Source organism: Uloborus diversus, unplaced genomic scaffold, assembly GCF_026930045.1.
Source record: "Uloborus diversus isolate 005 unplaced genomic scaffold, Udiv.v.3.1 scaffold_225, whole genome shotgun sequence".
Lineage (NCBI taxonomy): Eukaryota > Metazoa > Arthropoda > Arachnida > Araneae > Uloboridae > Uloborus > Uloborus diversus.
Window position 1 is genome coordinate 176,077 of NW_026558379.1, and position 26,286 is coordinate 202,362.

General features: G+C 32.2%; 1 protein-coding gene across 1 annotated transcript in view; it reads right to left on the reverse strand.

Moving 5' to 3' along the window:
- Positions 1–26,286, reverse strand: part of LOC129233174 (serine/threonine-protein kinase ICK-like) — a gene marked incomplete at its 5' end in the record, with an annotated part of 48,667 nt that overhangs the window by 9,237 nt on the left and 13,144 nt on the right. Inside the window, 8 exon segments of the mRNA XM_054867243.1 lie at positions 2,980–3,136; positions 4,982–5,106; positions 6,454–6,545; positions 15,169–15,294; positions 15,689–15,856; positions 21,967–22,138; positions 22,231–22,443; positions 22,556–22,677. Of these exon segments, the coding sequence (XP_054723218.1) occupies positions 2,980–3,136; positions 4,982–5,106; positions 6,454–6,545; positions 15,169–15,294; positions 15,689–15,856; positions 21,967–22,138; positions 22,231–22,443; positions 22,556–22,677 (1,175 nt within the window).

Here is a 26,286-nt window from a genome sequence, read left to right on the forward strand (position 1 = left end):
ATTTTCAAACGCATATAAATTAGTAGGTTCAGAAATTCCTGAACATAGGGTTTGATTTCTGACATTGAACGTAGCAGTGGGTTGCATGAATTAGTTTTGCGGACTGTATGCTGGGCAGTACTGTTTTAGAGTATTAGAATTCCCCTATTTCTGTGTTTTATCACCTGACTAAAGATCTTCATTTTCTAAAACTTTCAACAAACTGAGATAAACTCTGATAAATTTAGCAATAAAGTTTTTACGAGTGATGGAAACAAACTCGGATGAAATGAATTGCATTTTTTAAGTGGGCGTGGCAAAATCAAGAATGTGCACGTTCGCTACTACAGAATATAAAAAGTCTTGAAAATAATGGTAAATGCAAAATGAGTGATGTCCAAGCAGTAAAATCACATTGCAAAAAAAGATGAGTGGCTGCTACAGAAGTAGATGTAATGAGATTTAAAAATTCAGAATTGTTTTTGGGGTCGTTTAATTTTCCAGTTTTAATATGTAAGACTGTTAAATCACTCAATATTTCTGATGCTCTTTTAGCTACTGTTACTTTCTCTTTGTCCGGGACATTTTTTCATGACTTTAAATAATTTTCCATGACTTTGAATGAAAATGTCAATTTTCCATGACTTTTCCAGGTCTGAAATTTGCTAAAAAATTTTCCATGACTTTCCAGGTTTTCCATGACCCGTACGAACCCTGTAATCAGCAGCATGTGAACCTACCCCATGGTGGTGATGCACACTTTTAAATGTCTATGTAAAGATTGATAAGGATTCCTAATGTCATCCTGCAATACATTCCATCAGGTATTTATCAATTCTTATGCCAGGTCTGAAACATCTTGGGGTGTCTGAATCAGGTGGCCTACCATGTCCCAGACTTGTTCAAAGGGTAAAATGTCTGATTACCTTGCTATTAATGTATATTATCAGTAGCAAGGAAGCAGTCCAAACATGTGCAATTTGTGTAGGGCCAAATTATTAGCCTCTTGGACTTTCAGAACATTAATTTTGCTCATAATTTCCTGCAACAACCCTTCACTTATGCACAGTCATATCTGTACAGTGCAAGTGACGGCCTATGGTTATCATGACCAGCTAACTTATCTGCATTTTGACTGTGGAGGCATATTTCAAAGTCTTTCAGTAGGCTATTCAGTGTTTGACAAGGTCATAAAGGCATCATTTGCTTTTTTCCACGAAAATGCAATCACAATACTGAACAAGAAGTTCTGTCTAGAACTAGACGAGCCTACTTTCCCGTATACCCATACTACTTTCTAGTACCTGATCAATGTTCTCAAAATAGCTAAAATCGCAAATTGTTTCAAACATATTTTTCCAATATTTTAAGCTACTTTCTAGGAATAAAATATTCCTCACTCATCTAAAAAAATTAGATGCGTAAAAAAAAGAAAAAAAAAAAAACGAACAAATAAAATAGCAGCAACTTTTAAACAAAGCAACTAATACACTTTTTTCCATTTAAAAAAATTCTTCAATAGCTTTCAAAACGAAAAAAAAATAATAAAAATTAATAAGCTCATTAAAATAAATACATCCTATCAAAAAAAATCGTTTCTTTTTCCCCTGTTGCCAAAAATAATTTTTTAAATGAATTAATGCACTTATCAAGATAAATAAAAACAATAAAATGTCAACGTAAAGAAATACTTTTCATTGTCAAAAAAAAAAAATCGTCTGCGCGTATCTTTATGTAGAAACATAAATAACTTCGAGTTTATTCACCGAAAACTGAATACCTAAATAAAAACTTTAGCGTTATAATAAAAACAAATCACATCAACAATAATTATTTCACAGTTAAAACCATAGCGTCGGAGTCGGAGTCAATCTAATTTTGGGTTTGAAGGAGTCGGAGTCGAATATCCAAGAATCGGAGTCAGTCATTTGTCTGTGTATAAATTTTTGCCAAAGCTAGGAAGTCATAGTCGAAGTCGGGGAGTCGGAGTCCGATTAATTGTCGGGCACAGGAGTCGGATTCGGATTCAGGTGCCCCTAAATTCTCGGAATCGGAGTCTGGAGTTCGGTGTCAAGAGCTATTTCCAACAAAATTTGTTTGAAGTAAATCCACCTTCAAGTACGGAATCTACATTGACTTTCAGTTTCCCCGTAGGCGCTAATGTTAAGGGATTTGAACTGTTCAAAATTGAACAGAAAATTGTTCAAATCAAAAAGATATTTTATATACAAGTTTTTCATCAAAAGCTTTTTCCTACAAAGTTTGTTTGAAGCAAATTCGCCTCACAGTTCGGAATCGCCTTGAATTTCCCCGTAGGAGCTAATGTTAAGTTTTTTTGAACTGTTCAAAATTGAACAAAAAATACTTCAAACCAAAAAGCGAAATATGGGAATGAGGTGTCCTTGCCTAGATCTTTCGAACAAAAAAAGTTTGTTCGAATCGGACTATTCATTCAAAAGTTATTAGGGGGGGGACAGACAGACCGACCGACAGACAGACAGACCGACAGACATTTTTCCCCATCTCAATACCCTACTTTCCAATTTTTAATTTTTCGATATTTATTTAATTATTTTATTTATTTTTGACTTTTTTTTGTTTTTCGGGATATTTTTAAGATGCATTAAGCCTTCTTTCATGCTTTTTTCTTCTTTTTCTGACTTTTACTGGGAAAGTAGGCTAAAAAAGGCAGATCTTCCGCAACTGTTATTAATTTTACACATGTCAGTCAAGCATTCGAAAAATGCAGTAGTTCAAAACAATACTCACTGGCTTGAAATATTTAATCATTTAATACTTTATGTCAAAGAATTTGCATGTAAAATTTCAAGATGTTTGCATTATTTTTACGGGTGCTTTACTATTTTATTTTTATTTATTTATTTTTTGAAAATTAAAAATACTTAAAATAATGGTCTTTGAATCAAATTAGCCATTGAATTATTATAATATTTAATATATTTATATTTCAAAAACTACAATCAAAATATATTTACTTACTTAGCACTCCAGTCTATTTTCCCAGGTATTGAAAAAACCTGATTGGAAGATCGACCATAACTTTGGACGGGTTTTTGTACTGGAGTTCCACTGACAGATGACTGGGAGTTTCTACGATCAAAAGTTGAAGGTTGGAAAGGAGTAGCATTGAAGTGACCTAAAATCATAAAATATTTGGATGAAGTGATTTTCTACAAGGGGCTTAAAAAAGGAAACTATATTTTACAGGAACCATTTTTTAATATAAACAAGCGTATGACTTATTGCACCCAGTTGTTATTTTGATGAAATATTTTCTTCAAAATTATTTCTAAATAATTTAAATCATTCCCAATTGTTTGATATATATATTTTTTTAACTTTAATTTTGGTCTTAATTTTAAACTTTGCTTGCTCTAAATTATTTAGTTTTACAGGATAAGGAAAATAAAAACCACTTTGTATTCAAAGTTTTTGTAACCATTACTTCATTTTTAGTTTTTCTCTTTAAAATATAATAATTATATACCAATTATTCAATGCAGCTCCACACTACCATGAAATGCATAAAAAAATTAACATAAAAACAGAATGAACTGTCAAGCTTATAATCTTTGAGGCAAATATTGTATTTACATGAAAGACACCGGCAACTCAGTCATTCCAGCCGAGGACTGCAGTTTCGTGCTTATTAGCACTCACAGGGTGGTAAGTTACTGAAAATACCTTGCCTTCAATCTTCGAGTTAAACCAAACCATTGATTTGGTCACTCGTCTGGTCAGTGCTAATTCTATATTGGCTACCAGTTTGTTTGGCACTCTTGGCTTCCTTAAATGGTTTTTCACCTCCAGCTCAGACAATTCCTAAGTCGGGCTAATGAGTGCTAATAAGCACGAAACTGCAATCCTCGGCTGGAATGACTAAGGTGGCAGTGTCTTTCATGTATTTCTGCCTTAGCTCTGGCTACAGGGCAGTAAGTTACTGAAAGTATTGTATTTATAATTGAAAAAAGAATTAATAACATGAAAAGCTGAGTAACCATTTGTCATTAACAGGGGGATTTTAATTGTTGTTTACATGCTTAAAAATTTCACAAAAAATTGGAAATAATTACAAAGGGATACTAGTGCTCTAGTTATGCACCAGAATTCCAGTGTTTTCCATTATGCTTTTATCTCCCCACCTTTGAAAATTTTTTACACACAAGGCAAATTTAATAGAAGCAGTAAATATGGAAGCATACAAAGTATGTTTCTTATTTTAGTTGGTCATTCTCCTACCAGTGTAAAAATGAACTGATATCATGTATGGCCAAGAATGAACATAAAAACAAACAAGGTCCAACAAAGAAAGCACACGAAAAAGTTTGAGTATTATTATTTGTATCTCAGAAATGAAAAGCAGCTTTTCAGAAAAGTTTAAAGCCCTAACCCAAGAAACATTAAAGCCGTTGATTAGGTTTCACGGCCTAAGTGTTTTTATAAGAACTGGACGAATCAATCAGAGTTTGAATTCTTTCTTTAAAAAAAGAATGGGACAGGAATGTAAGAAAGACATTTAGAATTTCATCTGTTTCCAAGGCATATGAAAGGGAAGGGTATTGATGTAGCACATGGGAACTGAAAAGGGTTATTGAGTTTTTTAAAATAGACATTCACTTCTTAGTTATATGGTAAGAAAGAAAACAAGATTTTTAGAGGAAAGATTGGAAGTAACAATTGTTCTTTAAAAAAAAAGAAAAGAAAAATCTTTTTTCAGAGTAACAAAGGTTTTTCTAAATAATATCGTTAAATTAAAAAGCAATTCACATTACATTGTATGCAAATTCAAATGGACAAAAAAATAACATCATTGTAGAGGGATTTATTATTTTATTGGAAGTTATTTCAAACGTTTTATTGTACTCAAGTTTTTCTACATCTATTACTTTGTTTAACACTTTTCTTATTAAAAATAAATGTACATTGTTCATTGTTCGTGTCCTGTAGTATAAAAATTTTTAAAAAGAGAAAGGTTACACACCTGTTCGTTTCAATCTTGCAGAATCATTGTACATTACATTTCTTGAATTTTGATTGCTGTAGATTCCTGGCTTCCCCAAAAATTGTTGCTTTGCAGAAAAACGAGCAACTTCATGAGTTGGCTTGCTTTAGAAAAAGAAGAGATAGTAAAAATCTAGCACTATGACTTCCAACAGCTGATAATAATTTGATTTAGAATTGAATAATTCTTATTATACTCTAAACAGAAAAATCATATAAGTTAAATGCACTCTAAATACAAGAAATTATCTTCACAATACATTAGGCAGTAGTTTTTTTTACAAGGCTGATGCATTTGAAGCAAATTAATTTTTAATGAATTTGAAGACTTAATACAAATATGAACATGTAACAGCTGAATTTGTTCTTGTTTCAGAGATACAGAGGTGCTGAGATATAATCAGGGCTAGGTGTGGTTTAGAATCTTCAAAATAATGACAAATGGCTTCGAAAATTTGACCATTAAAATAGAATTAGAAACATTTTTCTGCAGTGCTACTAAAATTGACTACAACTGCTGAATAAATAGAAAAAATTCTCATGTAATTTCTTCTGTCCCAAAATCATTTTAATTAAAATTTAAATTTTTATATATGTAGGTATATTTTAGGATCATTTAGGAGTCTTCAAAATAGGGGGGAAATGAAAATGACCTTCTAGGAAAAATACCTTTAAAATATACCTGTTTCGCAACCTTTTGGAAAAAAAATTCACAATCTATTAAAAAGCTATTATTATTAAATCTGAATTTTATGTCATATGTACCTTTTTTAAAGTCTTCTGTTTTACATCTTCCTAAATCAAATCAGTAGCTTTTAAAGCCCTGCCTGTTGTGCATTTAAACATTCTTCCCTGCAGCATTTTTTTCTTGTTGCCACAAGGCAATGAAACTCTGCCCGATTCATATTCCACCATTAATTACTAGGTAACTTTAATCTTTTCTAATAATAAAGCTGAATGTCTCTCTGTCCGGATCTCTGTCTGTCAGGATCTCTGTGATGCGCAAAGCGCCTAGACCGTTCGACGAATTTTCATGAAATTTGGCACAAAGTTAGTTTGTAGCATGGGGGTGTACACCTTGAAGCGATTTTTTGAAAATTCGATGTTGTTCTTTTTCTATTCCAATTTTAAGAACAAAATTATCATAAGATGGACGAGTAAATTACGAAATCATCATAGCGTGGAACCGGTACATGGGCACAAGCCAATTGGCGAGATATGAAATTATCATAACGTGGAATTGTAACATGGGTACAAACCAATTGGTGAGAAAATTCACCACACATTATTTGTAAATATAAAGGCGAACCAAAAGACCTTTTAATTTTTCTATTACGGGCAAAGCCGTGCGGGTACCACTAGTAATTAATAAAAGTGTTTGCAGCATTTTATTTCAAGTTTGTAAGATATCATTCAGGACCACAAATTTGAGCACATGAAAATTGAACTTACATTTTTTCCCTATCAATGCTGTTTTCAGAATCTGACGGCTCATTTTCATGCGTCAACTGACCACCCCATCGTCTTCTATATGCTGACTTTTCCTGGAAAAGAGTTGAAGCATTAGTCTAACTAAATAAAATAAGAATTCATTAAAATATTTCGAGAATATGATAAATAAACTAAGAGTTATAAGATTAAGAAGAAATAATACATTTTAAGGCATAAGTTTAGAGGGGGAAAAAATTTTATGAAAATAAGGTTTCAAATATTTTTCAGCTATAGTGAAACCCCGATTTTACATTTCGCAAGGGACAGATTTTTTTTTTTTTTTTAAATGTAAAATAAGGAAAATACATAGAAAGCAAAAATTAAGAGGGGAAACCAGAGAAAACGGGTCAAAAAATCCATATCTTTTTTTATCTCATAAAATGTTAGTAGAACTATTCAAGAATACGTTGCCAAAATTTCGTTTAGTTCTAATGTTATGAGGACTTAAAAAACTGAAGATTCGAAAATGTTCACAGCAGTTTTTTTTCAATCTGGTTTTTCTCGAAACTACTTTTTTTTCAACTGCTGTGCATTCTAGCACAAAATGTTATAGGCCAATCGTTCTGAAATTTTGTGTGAATATTTTTTATTCAATTACACTCTATATGAACCTAATTCTGGGATGATATTATTATTAAAAATATTGTTTAATGCGAAAAAGGTAAACAAAAATGGTAGAAAAACATGAATATTGTGATCAAACACCTCAAAAGCATGAAATGTTTTTTTTTTTTTACCAGAATTAGGTCCACATTCTGAGGAAATACGTTGTTAACAATAAAAAAAAATTGTAATGATAACAGATAAAAATTATGGCTTCAGGAATGCACACCAGCAACAAGCTCTGATGGCAACCATCCATGGACATCTAGCTCTTCTATTTCTGGCAGAAAAATTACAAAGTATACTCCAAAATATGAATAAAATATCCTTTAAGCAGGGCTCCCAACACATTTTAGCTTCAGAAAAGAATAAAAGACTACCATTTTCAATCTAAAAGGGGACTAAAGAGGACCAGTTAGGATCAAAAAGAGGACCTTGGGAGGACCACTTATAGTTAAACACAGGGAAACACCAAAGGCAAATTAATTGCCAGCTGCTAAATTCATGAAGATAATTCGTTAATTAACTATAATAATGGTACAATTCCTATATCACCTGTGAAACTGATCTTTTTATCCATTGAATAATATTATTTACACAAATATTTGGATGTGGGGAGGGCACTTAATTCAGCACTTAAGGCAGCCATTACATTGATACATTTTGACTTGAATCAGGGATGCTGGTAGTCTCACTGAAGGATAGATAAAGCTGCACTCCATCTTTATTTAGTTTAAAATAATTTTTATGTTTTTCTGTCTTGTAATGCTTCTTAAAAGCGTTATACACCAAACAAAAAAAATTTTCTTGTTATTTTCCCCAGTCTCTAATTTTGTTCCCATCTTCATCAGCTTCATCTAACTATTTGCTGAGAAATTTGCACTTCCCCAAGACACATTGAAGCCTAAAAAATATTTTATTGATTTTCGACAAAGCTACAACTGAGTTTATAGAAAAATTATTTTATATTTGAATTTTAAATTTAATCTCTTATTACAGAGTTCAAACCCTTTAAGGAGAAAAAAATTTTAATACCTTTTCAAGAGTAAAAAAATATTTTTCAAGGTACTACCCTAAATTCGCACTATAAATATTACATGCAGATTTCATTTAATGCTAACATATAAATAACAGAAAGTAATGTAAAAAGTATAGGAAAACAAACTGATTTTTCTACAAGAGACACTTTGATAAAAGATCTACTGTATTGAAAGTTTTCCTAAAAAAGTCTGAAATGCTTAATGAGCCATTCCATTTCAGATCAGGCAGGGTCTGTCACATGACCATCACCGATTTTTTTGAAAAAATTACAGTAGTTACAACTAAGGGACATATCAAATATCCCAAAAGGATTTTGCAAGAAAAAATTTTTTTCTTCAGTTACAGCCTATTAAAATTCTGCACAAACTCCGCCATTTTGGAAAAAACCGGCAAAACACTCCATTCGAAATGGACACTATTTCAAAAGTGTTTAACCTATTCGAATAATTCTTTTTTCTAAAAATAAATAAGGACCCATATATCCTCCAGACATAATTTTTGAAAGTTTAGTTAGATTTTTTGATAAAGAAAAAAATTCATTTTTGCCGCGAAAAAACTGCATTTTTACCGATTTTATGGTTTTTTTTTCTCCATGAAAAAAAAGTTTTTTTTACTAAACGGAGATGGCAGTCTAAAGCCCTTATATGATAGTTTCATAATATATTTTATTAGAATCCTTGGATGCATACAGCCTCGGAAATAAAATTTGAAATTTTTAAAATTTTCAAAAATTAGCGATTTTTAAAGTGATTTTACTCAAAAAACCCATTTTTTAAAAATCTAAAAATTGGCTCATTTGAACCGCATATAATGCTTAACAAGTGGATAGACAGCGCATCCAGTATTTTTTCCCATAAAATGTTTTATGATTTTTTGAAAGTCACCTTATTGCCCATTGCATGCATGTAAAATAAAAATTTCTAATAATTTCAGTCACTGAAAATCTGATTATATTAATGCCTAATAGCTACTATAATGGTGCACTTTATCAGCAACAAATAAAATTTTACTGACTTTTAATAATATAGCAATATCAAACCGCTTTTGATGACCCAGTCAATTCGTCTTTTTGTAAGACTCTGTGTGTAGCCTTTAGATAGAAGTGCCTTTGGTGATTATATTAATGACTAATTCAGTGGCTCCCAAAAGCGTTCGTACACCTTGAAATTTTGTAGTAAAACCAAAATAACGCAAAACTGAATTCGAATATGAAGTCCAATTTTTTTTCACATCATTCCTATGCCATTCTGAAAAAAAACCCAGCAGTTTTTTTCAAAATATCTGATGACCCAGTCAATTCGCCTTTTTGTATTTCGTTATATAAATATATTTTTCTGTTGATCAGCGCCTAATTGTTATGGGAGCTGAGCTCCCATACTTCCTTATTTGTTTTACTCGAATTTTTGTATTTTTGACCGAATTCAGGCCACTTAAGCATTAAAACAAGTTCTGAAGACTATAGGGATCCTGCACTTCTTTTGTTAGAAATTGGATCCCTGGCTATAATAGTCACCTTTAGTTATCTGTTTGGTTACCTCAACTTACAACCATGTTCAATTGATTACTTCTCTCATAAAACAGGTGAGCTTTTTAAATTCTTAAACTAAAAGTGAGTTTTACGGTTTGAATTTAGTATAAATATTCTTACGTATAAAAGTAATCATACGAGGTAGGATCCAAAAATTATGTGACAACATTCGCCAATGACAACCAAAGCACGAAATTAAAATTAATCGTTTTAAATGCATTGTATTGTTCTTCCCTTTGATGATTTCCCCTGTCGTGTAATTGAGTTGAAGAGAATGACTATTGAAAGAGAAAAAATATGATTTGTTGCTGCATATGAAAGTAACGGTGAATGCATAGCTTTGGAGACGAAATAAACTAATATTTATTTAAAAAAAGGAAAGATTTTAACTGTTACTGATAAAGTACATCATTATCATAGTTAGTCATTAATATAATCACCAAAGGCTCTTCTACCCATAAACTATACACAGTCTTACGAAAAGACGAATTGACTGGATCATCAAAAGCAGTTTGTTACTGATATATTATTAAAAGTCAGTAAGATTTTAGTTGTTCCTGATAAAGTGCACCGTTTTTGTAGCTATTAGGCATTAATATAATCAGGTTTTCAGTGACTGAAATTATTAGACATTTTTATTTTACATGCATGCCATGGGCGATAAGGTCACTTTCAAAAAATCATAAAATATTTTATGGGAAAAAATACCGGATGCGGTGTCTATCCACTAGTTAAGCATTATATGGGGTACAAATGAGCCAATTTTTAGATTTTTAAAAAATGGGTTTTTTGAGTAAAATCACTTCAAAAAATGCTGATTTTTTAAAATTTTCAAAATTTCAAATTTTATTTACGAGGCTGTATGCACTCAAGGATTCTAATGAAATATGTTATGAAACTATCATATAAGGGCTTTAGACTGCCATCTCCGTTTAGTAAAAAAAACTTTTTTTTCATGGAGAAAAAAAATCATAAAATTGGTAAAAATGCAGTTTTTTGGCGGCAAAAATGAATTTTTTTCTTTATCAAAAAACCTAACTAAACTTTCAAAAACGATGTCTAGAGGATATATGGGTCCTTATTTATTTTTAGAAAAAAGAATTATTCGAATAGGTTAAATACTTTTGAAATAGTGTCCATTTGAAATGGAGTGTTTTGCCGGTTTTCTCCAAAATGGCGGAGTTTGTGCAGAATTTTAATAGGCTGTAACTGAAGAAAAAAAAAATTTCTTGCAAAATCCTTTTGGGATAGTTCATATGTACCTTAGTTGTAACTACTGTATTTTTTTCAAAAAAATCGGTGATGGTCATATGACACTTTTCATACCTGCCTGCCTGATTTGAAATGGAATGACTCTAATCACAAAGAGAAGCAGATCACATGAGGCTTAGTTCTGCAATTTTCATATTCAAAGTATATTTTCAAGAATCATAAAGCTTAGATTTAAATATATATATATATATATATATATATATATATATATATATATATATATATAAACCCTCCCTGATTGCAAGGCCATGAGTGCTTTAAACTTTTTTGGGGGGCGGGGGACTATTTCCCCTTTTTAGCAGGTATCATGACAATGAAATGATGTACATAAATTAAACTTTATAAAATTTTATATAATTCAACTTTGTTTCAAATACAAACACTAAGTTAAAATATTATGCATTCATTTTTTTACATTTAATATCCTCCCCCCCCCCCCCATTAAAAAAACAGTAATAACCAAAAATAAGCTAATAATAATTAAAATTAAGTTTGTAAAACTAGAAATTTGAATTTAAAAAATTAAAAAGAGTTAATCTAATGTAGCATGTCAAAACAACTTCAAATTGCCAAAAATATAAAAATATTTATTAGATGCAAAACGATTGAAAGCTCAGATAAGCAAATTTCCATGAACCAAGTTCCATTTTGGCATATTTCCCATAAAATAAATTTATTTATTTTCTACTAAATTAAACATAAAACATGCTAATCTAAGGTAGCATTTGGGAAAATAACATTCGATTGGGCAAAATATTTTAATATTTTCATGATGCAAAAAGATTGAAAATTCAAACAATAAAACTCATTTTCCGCGATGTCCGAGTAAGTTCAATGTTGCCATGGTTTGCAAAATAATTTCCCCGTTAATTATTGAAATTAAACGAAAAATAATCTAAAGTAGTATATGTCAAAATAACTTCCTACTGTCAAAAACACCAAAATATTTACAAGATGCAAAAGGATTGAAATTTCAAACGCAAGAAGTAGTTTTCCGCGAAGTCCGAGTAAGTTCAATGTTGTCGTGGTTTCCAAACTTATTCCTTCGTTAATTGTAGAAATTAAACGAAAAATAAGCTAATCTAAGGTAGCACAAGTCAAAATTATTCCAATTGTATAAAACATCAAAATATTTACAAGATGCAAAAGGATTGAAACCTCAAACACGAAAGCTATTTTTGGCGATACTGCATATCGAACATATGTTCAGAAAATTGCACTGCTGAAATATTTTTAAAAAAATTACAAGTAATCTAAAGTATACTTTAGATTGCTTGTTATGATTTTTGAAAGAATTCAAGCAATAAAAAAACTTTTCATACTGTTTCAAGCTTTTCAAGCACTTGGAAAATGAATTTTTTTTTTCTTCAGGAACTTTTCAAGGTTCTTCAAGTGCGTAAAATTTTTCAAACCTGCCTGTAACAAGAAGTTCTGTCTAGAACTAGACGAGCCTACTTTCCCGTATACCCATACTACTTTCTAGTACCTGATCAATGTTCTCAAAATAGCTAAAATCGCAAATTGTTTCAAACATATTTTTCCAATATTTTAAGCTACTTTCTAGGAATAAAATATTCCTCACTCATCTAAAAAAATTAGATGCGTAAAAAAAAGAAAAAAAAAACAAAACGAACAAATAAAATAGCAGCAACTTTTAAACAAAGCAGCTAATACACTTTTTTCCATTTAAAAAAAATTCTTCAACAGCTTTCAAAACGAAAAAAAAATATAATAAAAATTAATAAGCTCATTAAAATAAATACATCCTATCAAAAAAAATCGTTTCTTTTTCCCCTGTTGCCAAAAATAATTTTTTAAATGAATAAATGCACTTATCAAGATAAATAAAAACAATAAAATGTCAACGTAAAGAAATACTTTTCATTGTCAAAAAAAAAAAAAATCGTCTGCGCGTATCTTTATGTAGAAACATAAATGACTTCGAGTTTATTCACCGAAAACTGAATACCTAAATAAAAACTTTAGCGTTAAAATAAAAACAAATCCCATCAACAATAATTATTTCACAGTTAAAACCATAGCGTCGGAGTCGGAGTCAATCTAATTTTGGGATGAAGGAGTCGGAGTCAGTCATTTGTCCGTGTATAAATTTTTGCCAAAGCTAGGAAGTCATAGTCGAAGTCGGGGAGTCGGAGTCCGATTAATTGTCGGGCACAGGAGTCGGATTCAGATTCAGGTGCCCCTAAATTCTCGGAGTCGGAGTCTGGAGTTCGGCGTCAAGAGCTATTTCCAACAAAATTTGTTTGAAGTAAATCCGCCTTCAAGTACGGAATCTACATTGACTTTCAGTTTCCCCGTAGGCGCTAATGTTAAGGGATTTGAACTGTTCAAAATTGAATGGAAAATTGTTCAAATCAAAAAGATATTTTATATACAAATTTTTCATCAAAAGCTTTTTCCTACAAAGTTTGTTTGAAGCAAATTCGCCTTACAGTTCGGAATTGCCTTGAATTTCCCCGTAGGAGCTAATGTTAAGTTTTTTTGAACTGTTCAAAATTGAACAAAAAATAGTTCAAACCAAAAAGCGAAATATGGGAATGAGGTGTCCTTGCTGAGATCTTTCGAACAAAAAAAAGTTTGTTCGAATCGGACTATTCATTCAAAAGTTATTAGGGGGGGACAGACAGACCGACAGACATTTTTCCCCATCTCAATACCCTACTTTCCAATTTTTAATTTTTCGATATTTATTTAATTATTTTATTTATTTTTGACTTTTTTTTGTTTTTCGGGATATTTTTAAGATGCATTAAGCCTTCTTTCATGCTTTTTTCTTCTTTTTCTGACTTTTACTGGGAAAGTAGGCTAAAAAAAATGGCACATGCGCCACGAGATTACTTTCGAATTTATTTGCAAAAGGGGTGGTTCATAGCAGCATTATTATTACAGTCAACACGCAAGAACTCCAAGTCCCAAGGGACCGGCTAAAACGTTCCAAGTTATGGGAATTTTCCACAACAGACTCAAGAGCTTGGGATCTAATGAAAACTTTGAGATAAAGGAATATTCGAATTATCGATATTCGAGATTGGAAAGTTCATTCGTTATTGCAAACGTGAGCCTAAAATTCCGAGAAATATCGGTAGAACCCTGCAAAGCGATTCGACGTTGTAACTCCTCCCCCAAACCTTTTTTTTATGGATTTCCATGTTGCAGCGGTTGAAAGAGGAGTAATGACGTCAATCTGAAGCGAAATAATACGGGAAAGTCAGGTTAAGGCGCCGCGGCCGCATGTTTGTGTGTACAGTATCTTTTAACGTAATGGAGAACTTTTAAAATCTGATTTTTAAGTAAAAACAATATAAAAGCGGACTAATCGGACCAAAATGTTAAAAAACAGTAAAAAAACGGACTTTGGCGGGAAAAGCGGACCATTTGGGAGCCCTGTTTAAGTTTGAACAAATTCTTATTATTCTTTCCCTGCTGAAAAAATTCATGAAAAACACTAAAATTTCTGCCTCCTAAACTGATTTCCTCCATAAAATAGAAAAAAAATAAAAGTAGTAAAGATGACTCTTTCAAGAGGTATAATATCTACATTTTGCGAAGAGTACATTATTATACATACCATTTTAATTCACTTTAACACATTTATTTGCGAATCCGGGCATTTAAGTTGAAAAAAGTCTGTACTAGTGTAATGTTTTTCAGTCATTCAGTTCAAAGTAAATGCAGCATCTTCCAGGATTGATATGCTTCGCCAGTTCTTTCCTGGTCTTTATGCGAAAGAAACAAGTCTTTCACTATTTGTAAGTTGTTTAATGCAATATTGAAAGAAGAGACTGACTGTGCTTTGGTTCGTCTTGTTCATTTTCAGTGGCAGACAAAAAGGCCAGAAGATTGACGATGGAAGGAACAGTAGCATTTCTGTTATCATAGACTAACTTTTATCAGCGTGGCTTAGTTTTTAAAAAGCACAAAAGGAAACATATTGCTTACTTTAGAACATATATTTTTCTTTTTTTTAACTCAACAGAAAAAACTAAAAATGCGAGAAATTTATTTAAAAAAAAAAAATTTATCCAGGTTAAATCAACATTATTAGTATGTGTTAAAACCAGAACCTAATGACAAAAACATGAAATGCGGGGGAAATGTGCAAATCCTGCGAGGGACGCACCGAAATCTATGTATGCTACCGGGTTTTACTGTATATTGAAAACTAATAAAGAAACATGCTGTATTATTTGCAAAGCAAAGGCATTACATACCTCAGAAGGTTTCAGTTTTGAAATATCTTGATATGAATCTGGAAGGTGACGATTGTAGGCAGAAACACGACGGTTTGTCTGAGCCATGGGTTTAAAACCACTTTGAAAATAAGGGTAACGAGCAGCCTAAAAAAAGATAAAATACTCTTCTAGAGAATAAGAAAATAACTCTTCAATGCAGTCGATACAACAATGCATGATTTGAAAGAAAAAAAAAGGTGAAAATATTTCAAATTTGAACTTAAACGAAGAATTTGTTTTTAAAAACAAAAAAGCACTGTGCGTAGCACAATGTTGAATGAAACATACATAACTTTTTAATAAATTAAAGCAGTAATATCAAAACTTCTATCAATGACTAATGCTTTTAAAGCTCAGTGTGGCATGAGGTTAGCAGAGTCAATTTTCAGAACAACATGGCACATAAAATGTCTTTATAAGCAAATTCATAAAGCAGCATCAAAGCACAAAAGAAATTTCAAGCAAAAGGTTAGTTCAGAATATTAAATCAAGTAGTCACCATGACGGCTGTCGGCCTTTTGTCAGGATTCCACCTCAAGAGATCTTTCAGTAATGTACAACCATCCTGACCAGCATTCCTAACAATGGAACTGATTGGCATTTCTTTGAATTGAGGAAATTTGAAATTCATTTCTGCTGCCAATCTGTAGCCATCAGGCCAATCTCGCTGAAAGGCAAAATGATAAAATTTATACTGGATTTACAATAATAGGTTCACAAAGATTCAAATAATGTAATTGGTCAAGGGTGTTGTATAATTGCCCAAGAACCAGAGATTTTCTTTTTGAACCTACATGAATCAAGGAATTTTCGTTTAATTTTGTACAAAGTGAAGAAAAAATCAATTCTGCAATTCTGCTCTGTTGTAACAAAATTGTAATACTATTAAAAACTTGCCTATTGTGTTTTTCTTTTAATACAGTACTGAATTTTGATTATTTTTCTTGCTCTAGCAGTTAACAGTAAAAAAGTTGAGTGAATATTCTTATTTTTAATTGTTGAATGTTTCGGCCAAGGCCGATCCTAGGGTGTCGGCCATCCACGTTGTACCGTTTCCACCTCTTGTGTAAAGATAACAAGAGAATTCATGGTCTTTTAGAGACGTTTAATGTGATCAATATTTACAGCTATTTTACTAGTTACAAATTATTTAATGTTACAAAGATATTCTGAACTACGAGAGCCCATAGTCCGGGGCTCACAGTTCTCTCTGCTCTCCGAGTGTCTCCTCCTTTGACCTATTTATTTTCTCTTATATACAGGGATTCGTTCGGCGGGGAATGCACTTCTGTTTACAACAGTCAGACAATGTTGACAAAATGCGTTAAGATCTTTTCCTTCTGCTGTCTGAGGTTTCAACTGCTTGGCAGGGTGGTTGAAAAATGTTCCCTATACTGCCGTGCTAAGCACAGATGTGGTATCTGCACATTTTGTCAAAATTGAGTTATTGTCACCAGGTGGTCGTTAGTAATTTAATTTACCTAAACCTCAAGTTTTTAGGCGATTTGTGAGCGCGAAATATTGAGAAAAGCTTTTAAAAAAAAGTCGTAACTGCAAATTTGCTTAGTTTGCTACGGCAATTTGAACGTAAATGACAAATACTAAGCCTTTAAAGTGGTATCTGCGCAGTTACCACTTTTTTCCTTAGTAATTTGTAGATACGACTTTTATACCTTAGTAAAGCAGCATATTTAATAATGTAGCAGTTTATTGTAACACAGAATTTTAAAATTAATTTACCGTTGAATAGTTGATAATAAAAACTAATACAACTTTGCATAATTGTTAAAGTAAAAATTCAGCTTTTTCTATTTAAATGGTTATTTAAAATGCAAATTCTAAAAATGAAATGCATGTAAAATATTCATATCTAATTCTTTCATGCAAAAAAAAAAACACATTTCATTCTACGGCCAGTAATATTTTTATTTAAGTATCGTCTGCTGCCAAAATTATCTTCATGCTCGGTAAAAATGAATCTAGAAAATAAAACATTATAAAAAAACACATACTTTGAATATAAAAAACAGAAAATTGTTATGGATTACAGTTTTAACTGTCCGAGAGTTTTGAAAATGGTATCTTTCAGAAGGTAGATTCTGTTAGATTTGTATTAACAAAATAAAGCGAAACAGCTAAGTCCAAAGAAAGCAGATGTTTTCAGTATTATTTAATGATATATTGAGCACGTTTTTCTGAGCTACTTTTGTCGTATCTGTGCAGATACCCCTAAAAATGCCTAGTAATTGTCACTTAAAGCGAAAATAGCTTAGTATATGAAAAGGTTTTGAAAAGAAAATTTGTCGTAACTACATTCATTAATTTTAAATTAAGATTTTTACAAAAATACTCTCTTACAGTTTTTAGATAAGTTATTTACGAAACAACCATCGCAAGTTGAACATTTAATTAAGTCATAAATCAAAGAAACGAGTTGTAAAACTTTAATCATCAATTTCTCATTTTGAGCTCTACTGCAGATACCACATCTGTGCTCAGCACGGCAGTATAGTGTCACAGACATCATATCACACCAAACGGAGAAAGTTTATGTGCACAACAAATGTCCAGCTTTGGATAAAATTCAGCTATTTTGAAGATCTCATTTTGAATATTTCTCAGAAAAGGGGAGCAAAAGCCGTATTTACGTGTGGTCTTATATTTATCCAGCTCCCATTCTGGTGACAGATATAAAACACCAGCGTAACATATTTTTCTCACGATGAGTGTGGTCTGAGAAAGAATTTCTAGATCGACCCCACACATTGAACTGAAATAGCAAACAAGTGGAGAAATCGCATCGGTATAACGTGCAGTGACCTAATGTGCCGCCCCTCAAGAGTAAGTTGCATATTTTGACTAATCTTTAACGTTCATATAAATCTTTCTTCAAATTTCTACACCAAGTTCTAATTTGAGAAAGGAAAAAAAAAGAATGATGAACTTATAAAAAGGAAGAAAAGTTTTATAGTAAGAAACTCCTTAGGTACAATTTATATCTTTGAAGAAAGTAAGAGGTACCAAAATTTATTAGTCATAAAAATGCATTTTATAGTCTGTCTTCGGTGACATCAGAGGAAGGACGGAGGGAGCAGGAGGGATCGTTCAGAGAAGATTATCGAAATTGGCAAATGAAAAATAGTTTTAGTTAATCTTTGGTTATGTTCGGTTGCAAGAACAAAAGAGTTGGGTATATTCAAGGTGCACGGAGAAATTTTCAAAATTGACGTCAAATATCGCAATTTTAGTAACTTTTTTGAGGTTTCAGGGGAAAGTAATGTTGGAGTTCTTTCCTAAAATTCTTTCAAAATTGAAATCACTATTTTTTGTGACCATAGCTTAAGAAGGATTGGTGCTCTTCCCGAAAAATTTTTTGAAACTGAAGTTTTAAACACGCATTTTTGGGTTACCTTTGTTGACGTTGCAAGAGGGAGGGAGATCAGTTGTCTCCCATTGAGAGTTTTAGGAATTGAAGTTTGAAATGCAAATTGAGACTGTCTTTGGTGACAGTATGGGATCTGGCGACTTTCCTCCGGTAATTTCTCGGCAGAATTGCTTCAAAAACCCATTTTTAGCTATGTTTGAAAACGATAGGGGAAACGTGAAAATATTCCGAACCGAAATATTTTTTGGAACTAAAATCCATTAAAAGCTATTTTTGGGAAGGAAGGGTTTTGGGGCTCCCTAGCGTATATTCCTATAAGCGCAATCTTATACTATCTTTGATGACGTTAACAAAACTGGGAAGCTTCAGCGGATCTTTCGGATATTTTTCGATATGAATATCTGAAAAATACAACTATAGACTTTTGTCCACCTCACCTCGACGATTGATGGGTATACCTCAGGGCCCCCTGATATCCCAAAATTGTATTTTAGACATTGTTTGATAATGATGGACTAAGAGCGGGCGGGTGTTCAGTGTGCCCTCACGAACTGTTTTTTGAAACTGAAGCCAATTTCAGGCTAGTTTAGGCAGGAAGAATTCTGTGGCTTCACTGGACTTTCTAAAAACGAAATTTTGAGGTATAGTGAATGGGTTGGAGAAAAAAGGGATCCGGGGTCCATCCCCGAAAGTTCTTGAAACTGATGTTTCAAAAACGCAATTTTCGTTTGTTTTCCAATACGTTAAGTGAGGGGGTGGATTAGGGGCCTCTCTAAATACGTTAATTGAGACTGTTTTGGTAGTAATGTTTGGGAATGGATTTCAAGGCACTCTGTCGCAAAAATTTTGAAAAAAAAAAAATCCGAAAAATGTTATTAAGCAATTTTTATGACATTAGGAAGGGCTGTCCTCTGAAAACACATCTTGAATTTTGGAGCCAACATTTTTAGGCTATGTTTGATTAAGTTAAGGTAAAAGGGTGAATCAGAGACTTAATTGGGTCCTTAAGGTGGGTGTTCAACCAACGGAATTTTCCGAAATTCAAGTCCTAGAAACGCAATATTAAGCCTTCTTTAGTCTCGTCAAGGGGTCATGGCATCCTTTTGGATTTTTGTTTTGGAGCCACATTTAAATTTGCTTCCTGGGGCAAGAGCACTGTCCTTCTACCTGATCTGAAATAGGGCAGTTCATTCGGGATTTTATTTGGAAAAAATTGCCGTAAAGAGAGAAAATTACAAAATTTTAGTTCGTTATTTATAAGTGTTTGATTCTCAGGGGAGACGTAATTTTCCACTTTCTCTCCATGCATCCACAATTGTTGAACACAGAATTTGTTGTTTGAAATGCTTGTGAGAGTATCTAATCAGTATAACTTTTTTTAAATAAATAAAAGGTCTTCATTATTTAGGTCCATAAAAACTTGTGGGGTAAACATTAGTGGCCGCCCTCGGTGCTCCTTTCAGAAGGCACCCTTTCATGCTTCAGGAGGGGGCCATTTCCCTTATTTCCCCTCTTCTGTATCCATGCCCGATTACCGGTTCTGTCACATATTTTGCATGTGTGTAAAGAGTAGATATTAATGGACAATAAACCAACACAATGTTCCCTTACATTTTATTTTTCTTAAACTATGCTATGTTGTCGGGAATGCAACATTTACTTTGATAATTGAACATTTAAAATTCAGCATATTTATTTGACTTACTATAAGTTATCTTGCGAGAAATTCTTGAGGAATTTTGCTTGATTATAAGAATTCCATGATTTGGCCTACGGCCGCCCTTTGCTTTGGCCGCCCGTGTGCAGTGCACACGCTGCACACCTGTTAGGATCAATCCTGGTTTCAGCACTAACAAGGTTTTTCGCACAAATCTGACACAAAGATGGTAGCAATAGTGAAGTGATCATTTTTCTTTCTTTTAAGCGAATTTTAAGTCACCTGCTACAATACCTAAAAAGCATATAACAGTTTTCTGGAACAGCTTAAATACTTTACTGCAATGCTAGTGATATTTATTTCACACAGCCTGCATTTTATCAACTGATCAGTTTATGTATTATACCCATCACTAAACTAATAACAGTTTTATCATTGGATATCTTAAACTGAAGCCCCTAGAAAAAAAATTGTATAAAGAGCAGGATTTATTGACATTAACATTGTTGATAGCTGTTAACATACTTGATTAGAGGAAAAGTATACAAAATGCACCCGCTTAGATGATAAGGCAATAGTCGAAGAATGTATCTTAATAAATACAAGAGAATAATTTTATTAAACAAACAACCTTATTATATACTAAATATAGCTTTAAGATCAATTTATTTTCAATACTAATGTTATTAACTTCATTACAAACCAATAGCAACCTAATTAATATATGAAAAAGAGTAATTAATATATACTAAACATCTACCAAACTTAAAAAGTACTTTAAACAAGTATTTGCAAAAACATGCTTATTTTTCTTTCTTCTTTTTGTTTTTTAAAATAATTGTAAGCTTATACCTATGGACATTAAAATACTTTCTATTGCTTTCTGTTATATTTTTGATATTTCTCTTTCATATGCAAACACAAAGTAACTGACTAATGTCAGATTTTTGCTACATTAAAGAAAACACAAAAAAATGTGCAACAGCTTACTTTCAAAAAAATAAATAAATGAATAAACAAGCTATAATAAAAAAAAAATTAGACAAACTACAACTTGTACACCTGCAAGATTTTTCAAGGACAGAAGTTTTATATACAGTGAAACTTCGGTGAGTCGAAAACTTGGACAAGTCAAAGTAAATATTTATTCCCATCTTACTGAGTGGAGAATTTATGCAATTTATTTCAATAAGCTGAATTTCATTGAATATATTCAATAAACTGAATTTTGTTGAATATATTCAATAAGCTGAATTTTTTTTCCTGACTTTTGTCAGATTTTGCTTGCCAACAAAACTCCATAAGTTCAAATAGTTTTTAAATTTTAGTAATGAATTTTATTCTATAATTTTATCTTCATTTCAAAAAAAGATGAATTTTCAATAACTCAAAATATCTTTGCTTTACAAGCAACCCTCTACTTATTGAAAATTCACTGTAAATAAAAAAAACTTTTTTTCAAGGTTCATTTTTTTTAATAAAACGCATTAACCTGTCATTAACAGTTTTCATTGATAATTTATTTTATTAAATTTATTTACAAATTTATTTAATTTTTCCATACGCTTTTAGATTTTTTTCATGGATAAAATATGATGATGGACTTCTGGAAAAGAGCAACTGCTCATTTTTGTCTACCCAGAGGGGAAAAACAAGAATGAGCAGTTGCTTATTCTTATTTCTTTTATAATTTTGTTCTTATTAAATAAACTACTGAATACTAATCATTAATTACTTGATCTGGAGTTCCTAAAATTGAACATATCCTAAAGACCTGGTCAATTTCAGTCCTTCCTGGAAACAAGGGCTGTAACGTATACAGTTCTGACATGATGCAACCTACGGCCCACATATCAATAGGGGAATTGTAATTTGTTGCCCTTAGTAACACTTCAGGAGCCCTATACCTAGAAATAAAAATAGAATCACATAAACAAATTTTTATTCCTAGAGTAATAAAACAAAAATAACGGGGGGGATGCAGAATGTAAATACTGACCATCTGGTTGAAACATAGTCTGTGTACGGGGGTCTAGATCTGATCTCCCGAGCAAGACCAAAATCTGCAATCTTTATGAGCTCAGGCCCTTTACACAGCAAATTTTCTGGTTTGATATCACGGTGAAAAAAGCCATGTTTATGCATAAAAGCTAGACCTTGTAAGATTTGGAAAAGAATATTTTTTATCACATTTTCAGAAAATGGATTATCCCTAGAAAAAACATCAAATCATTAAATATCCGGCAGAAAGTAATGTGTTCAATAATAAAAAAGAAAAAATATATAAGTGTAAAATACTTAGTTAATCAATTAAAACCACTTACCTGCTTTTTATTAATTGATATAAATTCTCTTTCATATATTCAAACACAAAATAAAGAGTATTGTCTTCCCTGATGACTTCTTTTAATTTCACCAAATTAGCATGACTAAGTTTCTGCAAAGACTGACAAGAGCAAAAAGAGGAGAGAAAATTAGCATAATTTCAGAACCTGTTGGGAAAACACTAATGAAACACTACACTGGAAATATATGTAAATTGTACTAAATACAAACTTATTTCATTTCACTTTCTTTTTATTAATTTCTTTTATTTATTGTACAAACATAATATATAACTCAAATCTGCATTCTCATTGTTTTGTAACTCAAAGGAGAAAAAATTTAAAATAATAACCACAATTCATCATAGCAAGTTGAGTTTAAAATTATGGGCCCCCAAAGGGAAGAGGGCATTTTCCCCTTGGTTCTACACCCTGTCCCCATTGAACAAAAAATTACAAAATTGCATGGAACAAGTGAAACAGAATGAAGCAAAAAGAAGTTACCTTAATTAGAACGCATTTCATAATAGTTTAAAATCTGAATGAATTGAAAAAAAAAAGCATGTAAATAAAGCAAGAAAATACAGCATATAGGGTCTGGTGGGGTAAAGTGGTCATAAAATCGTAGGTTTTCAACTTACGTGGATAATAAATACAATAAATTCTTTAAATACTTCAATTTTTTTTGTTATTATTTTACATTGCATTATTAAAGAACACGTACATTGAATTTCAGGAAAAAAAATATTGATTTAAGTAGTTTTATAACATTTTCATTTCCCTTTGTATTTATGACCACTTTACCCCATGGGGTGGGGGAAAGTGGTCATAGCATGGGGTAAAGTGGTCATAGTTAAAAACAGCTACAAAACTGTTACAAATAACACTATTATTTGTATATTTTGGTTGTTTTTATAGTTACAAGTACATGTACGAGTATTTGCGGGTATGCACGAGTATATACGTGTCGTTTAAACAAGAGTAAACATGTTCATATATGAATAAATACATGTATACATCAGATACATGCATGCATGTGCCTACTCAAGTATATTCGTGTATACACGAGCGTATAAGCATGTATACGTGATTGCCTACAGGAGTGTATACGTGTCTACACGAGTATATACGAGTCACGTGTATATGCGAGTATATACGCGCAAAACGAACATCATTTGCGTGTTTGCACATGTATCTCGAGTATATATGTGCATACCTGAGTTTCTGAGTATATATGTGTATAGTCGACGCATATACGCATATATAAGTGTACATAGATACACTACTGGCCATTAAAATTGCTACACCAAGAAGAAATTGCCAGAATGAAGCTAAATTTTACATATACGTGATAATAAAATTGACATTAGAAAGTGATTACAAAATTAAAGCAAATTGATCATTTATGGTTGGAAAAATCTCGAATAAATGGAGGTTTAAGTACCCTGTTAAGCCACCTCTAGAGTGAATGTACGATGTACTTGAAGCGAAACAATCGGGCATTGAGACATAACAGTCCTCCTACGATATCCTGCGTCATCTCGTACCACAGTTGCTGTAAACGTGCCACTAATTCGATCAAACTCATACGTGTTAGCACTCACGACGGGGCTCCCAGGAAATATTTTTTAACATTACAATGCTCGGTCAAACACAGCAAGGGTGTAAAGGGATTTCCTCTTCCGCATTATCACTTTCTCTGGTCTGCGTGATGCTCTGGTCTGCGATTTGTGACTTGTCACAAATTGAGCATATCTGGGATCACTTGAGACGGTAAATTGGACAGCCTGTTTATTTGATCAAATTAGTGGCGGGTTTACAGCAACTGTGGTACGAGAAGACGTAAGACATCGTACGAAACTGCTGTACCTCAATGCTCGACCGTATCGGTTCTTAAATTCCAACTAGAGGTGGCGCAACAGGGGTACTTAAACCTCCATTCATGTGAGATTTTTCCAGTAATAAATGATCATTTTGCTTTCATTTTGTAATCGTTTTTTAGTGTCAATGTTGCCATCACGTGTGCAAAATTTTGTTTCATTCAGATTATTCCTTCTTGGTGTAGCAATTTTAACGGCCAGTAGTGTACTTACATACATATACGGGTATACACGAGTTAATTCGTGGATATATCCAGTGCGTGTTTGGTACGTGTCTACTCACGTATATATATATATATATATATATGTGGAAGCAAGAGTATATACGTATGCTTACGTGTAAACACGATTATATACTTGTTAGACGTATATACGTACATTTACGTGTAAACATCAGTACAAGTATCCACGTATATCTACGAGTATATCCGCTAATATACATGTATGCTTACATAGTGAATCCAAGATCTTGGGCAAAATCTAAGTGGTGTGAAAGGGGAGGATAAGAAGCAAAGAATCGTAAGGAACTTATGGTCGTTGACGCGCTACATGCACACAAAGCCAGAAATCGATGGAATGAAAACAGGTCACAAATTTGTTACACAAAGATGATTTTACCCGACATTTTAGTTCTTAAGAAATATTTAGACAGTTGTTAAAAAGTAAGGCCTGTAGTAGCTCTAATACACGCATCGCAACAAAGGCGCAGCGACTGATGAAAGTTTTTCAAGAGTCTCGTAATTGCAACAGAGTGATTACGACGCATGTATTACAGATGCCGGCCGCAAGTTTCATCCATGACTTAAAACTTTCATAAGTCGTTGTGTAAAATTGTCTTTTTTTGTAATAAATTTGTGACCTGTTTTGCATTCATTAGTTTCTGGCTTTGCGTGCATGTAGCGCGTCAGCGTTTAGTTTGTGGCCATATGTTTCTTAAGATTCTTACTTCTTATCCTCCTCTCTAACACCTTTTAAAAATTTGCCCAAGAGTTTAAACTCACCCTGCATGCATGTATATCATATGCTAGTATGTAAGTGTCAGCTCGAGCATGTACGTGTATATACGTCGTGTCTACCTGAGTATATAAGTGTTCGTATATGTACGAGTATAAGCGGGTATATACGTGGTATAGTCGAATGTATATCTGTATAGATAAAAAATACTACAAGATACCCAAATACGTGTTTATTGGTGCATTTATGTGAATACGTATATATACGTGCCTACAGGAGTATATGCGTATGCATGTGCATATACTCATATATTTAACCTTGTTTACTGTAAAAACAATACATATTAAGTGAAATTAATATTTAATTGATACCTGCCTTATACTTAAAGATTAAGTGATTTTAAAAGAACATTATTCGTTAAACCTAATATTATGACCACTTTACCCCATCTTACTAAAATTGTTCTAAAAAATTATTCAAAAGAGATTCAGCTAACTGCTAATGAGTATGAGTTCTTGAGACATGTAGGAAGCTTCCTGTGCAGTCAATCTGTTCATAATTCAAACAAACAAAATTTCCCAAGGAAGTTAAAAAATGTGTTTATATTTTTAAAAAATTCATAATCACTCAAAATATTTTTTTTTTACCAAATAAAATTTTGCCAGTTGTAAAATTTTGTATTCAAAATGTAGTTTCTAACTGCACTACTCTAAAATAAAATTTTCACATTCATTCGAACATTTATTTTTAAGGTATAACCATTTATTTGAATTATGACCACTTTACCCCATTGACCACTTTCCCCCACCAGACCCTAGCTATTTCAAGGCAATCAAAACAGTGGTCAGAAATGTTTGATTTTTCATCTGCCAGAATTATTTGCAACTGTTCTTCAAT